The sequence below is a fragment of the Sodiomyces alcalophilus genome (genome assembly GCF_042370955.1).
Source record: "Sodiomyces alcalophilus JCM 7366 unplaced genomic scaffold ACRALscaffold_4, whole genome shotgun sequence".
Classification (NCBI taxonomy): Eukaryota; Fungi; Ascomycota; class Sordariomycetes; order Glomerellales; family Plectosphaerellaceae; genus Sodiomyces; species Sodiomyces alcalophilus.
In genome coordinates, this window is record NW_027263535.1 from 3,575,682 (window position 1) to 3,578,887 (window position 3,206).

General features: G+C 46.9%; 1 protein-coding gene across 1 annotated transcript; it reads right to left on the bottom strand.

Annotated features, from left to right (window-relative positions):
* Nucleotides 1-862: 862 nt before the first annotated feature.
* On the bottom strand, nucleotides 863-2,267 carry ACRALDRAFT_210714 (uncharacterized protein; the record flags this gene model as incomplete). Its single annotated transcript, XM_071023327.1, has 3 exons — nucleotides 863-1,020; nucleotides 1,074-1,088; nucleotides 2,249-2,267. Coding segments are annotated over 3 exons (192 nt in total), but the record flags the coding sequence as incomplete, so codon positions are not given.
* Between the last annotated feature and the right edge of the window lie 939 nt (nucleotides 2,268-3,206).

The window sequence follows — 3,206 nt, forward strand, 5'->3', positions numbered from 1 at the left end:
AGAATTCTGACTCCTAGCTACTTAAGGTAGGATAAGGATAGCGGAGTAAGAGATAATAAATAAATAAATAAAAAATTATTCGGCCTTACTTAATGCGATTAACCTATAACCAGCCGCTTATAACTACTAACTATTAATAAGACTAGATATTCCGACTATATCACTTGGATATTCCGACTATAGTTCTAATATGGACCCACTTTTTCCCTCTTTCGGAATACTATATATACAAAGTATAACGTACCTATACTACCTACTAAGTACGATCGTTAATCGTTTAATCGCCCGAATAGTCTTTTAACGTTAGATTAATTTAATCCCTCGGGTTAATTAAAGGCAGTGGTTATAATGATTCGGATGATATTGATTAAGACCGATGGTTCTATTTTGTAGCTGTTTGCCATAATTAAGGCCTCTCTACAGAATCCAGTTCCTTATACTTTCCGATTCATGCATCTAACCTACTACTGCTGCTGCTGCTGCTGTTGTTGTTGTTGTTGTTGTTGCAATTAACGGATCAGTTCGTTAGTTCGATTGAAGCCAGCCGTAGCAGTAATTGCTCCTCTTCCACCGCGCCCACGGCCACGCCCACGGCCACGCCCACGCCCACGGCCACGCCCACGGCCACGCCCACGGCCACGCCCACGCCCACGGCCACGCCCACGCCCACGGCCACGCCCACGCCCACGCCCACGGCCACGCCCACGCCCACGCCCACGCCCACGCCCACGCCCACGCCCACGCCCACGCCCACGCCCACGCCCACGCCCACGCCCACGCCCACGCCCACGCCCACGCCCACGCCCACGCCCACGCCCACGCCCACGCCCACGCCCACGCCCACGGCCACGCCCACGCCCACGCCCACGGCCACGCCCACGCCCACGCCCACGCCCACGCCCACGCCCACGCCCACGCCCACGCCCACGCCCACGCCCACGCCCACGCCCACGCCCACGCCCACGCCCACGCCCACGCCCACGCCCACGCCCACGCCCACGCCCACGCCCACGCCCACGCCTTGTTGCTGTTGTTGTTACGCTATCGCGGGCTGTTGATTGAAGTTGATTAACGTTGATTGACGATAGCTTGATGGGTGGAAGTGGTGATCGTAATTGATATGGTAGATTACCTAGGTTATGTGTGGTTTAAATAATAAAATTTGATTGGCTAGAAAAGTGGGTCCCACAAAGTACAGTCGGAATATCCAAGTGGTATAGTCGGAATATCCAGTCTCCTATTAATATAGGCGCTAAAAGAATAAGAAGCTCGCGGAGAGGGCTTATATCGGTTATCTAATCGGTTACGAGAGTACTAATATTTATCAGATCTAGGTGCTAAAGCTTAGAAGGGTCCTGCGTATAAGAAATATTAGCTTTAACGAAAACATCCTATATAAGGATCAGAACGTGGACCTCTCTATTCTAATAGAGCGTTTTAAAGAGCTTAACCTGCGTAATAATACTAAAAAGAATACCCTATAAACCGTTAGCGTGCTATTGGTTTACGATTAGTTCATAGTATTATAGCAGAATACGATAATAGAATCGTTCTAGGATATTAGGGGGCCGGAATAGCTTAAAGTAATCTAGGGAGCTAGAGCAGCTATAGTTAAAGCAGTTAAATAAGTGAAATAAGAAGAGATAAAAGTAGCAGCTATTAAAGCAATAGAAAGTTCGACTCCCTTGTCTAATTCTGGGGGGGTGGATAAGTTACTATAACGCTTGTAGCCGCCTAAAACGGCAGCTATAATGGCTACCAAGGTTGCTCTTTCCACTATAGCAGTCACTACCGCCCAAGCTCGGGGCTCTGCCATAACGCCGGTCATAATTACTACTATAATTACCTCCACAACCTCTTCCATAACCTCTAAAACAACACCCTCTTCTTGTTTTTCCCCTTATATAATAACGCCTTCGGCTTCACGTTAATTAACGCCTATAGCAGCTATTCTACCTACTACCGTAATAGCAGCCTACTAGCCGGCTCCTCCGGCAGAGCCTCTAGCTCCTATAACGTTAGCAGTATTCCCCGCTACTACTGCCTTTAATAACGATAACTCTAATAATAATAATAACTCGGATAAAGATTCTTCTGATTTCGACGACTCCAATAATACTATTACGCCCGCCGCCCGCACCACCACGGCCATAGGTTTATTATCCCCCGATTAGTTAGTTCTAGAGGATAAAATAAGGTTCGAGTTATTCCGACTATACTACTTAGTTATTCCGACTATAGTTCAGACATAGACCCTTCGCAACCATAGTCGTAAATCACTTCGACGTCTTTTTTTATTAATTTAATCGCTCGGACTTAAATAACGGATAGCTTATTTGTTTAATCAAGCTAGTAGTAGCAGTAGTAGTAACTCTTTTATCTTCGTCTTCGTCTTCCTCTTCGTCTTCCACGTCCACACCCACGCCCACGCGACCGCAGCTATCTTATTCTTACTTTATATAACGAGATAACGGAACGCGCTGCCTGTATCTGTAGATTGACGACGTAGATTGACGACGTAGATTGACGACGTAGATTGACGACGTAGATTGACGACGTAGATTAACGACGTAGATTGACGATGTAGATTAACGATGTAGATTGACAATGTAGATTAATGAGGAAGATTGATAGGAAGATTAACGAAAGGTCTAGGTCTGAACTACAGTCGGAATAACCAAGTAGTACAGTCGGAATAACTCGAACCTAAAATAATAGCTACTGCTATGCGTACCATAACGGCCGCCCCGGGCCCTTCCACTACTCTTACGGCATCTGCTTAACAGCTACTTCCGCCGGCTAGCCCCCTATCCTCGTCCACGGCGGGTGCCCTATCTTTAGCTGCCACGCTAGCAGCCTCCTCTCGGCTATAATATAACCGCCGGCCACCCTAACAATACCCCGACTCTGCCTTCCTTTATCTAAACCGCTTCGATATACTAAAGACGCCACTATTACGCCGGGATATACCCGAAAAACCTATTAATTAGAGCCAGATAATAAGGTCTCTATACAGAACGTAGTGAGCTATAGCCGCCGCTAAAGAGGTACAGGCCCTCGTTAAGATAGGCACATTTAAAGCTATTAAGACTCTGTTATCTTCTACCCTCCCGAGCCGCCCTTTAGATCTAATATAGGTATTGAAATACAAGATTAATCTATTCGGCTACGTTACTAAATTCAAGGCACGCCGCTGCGTTTATAGC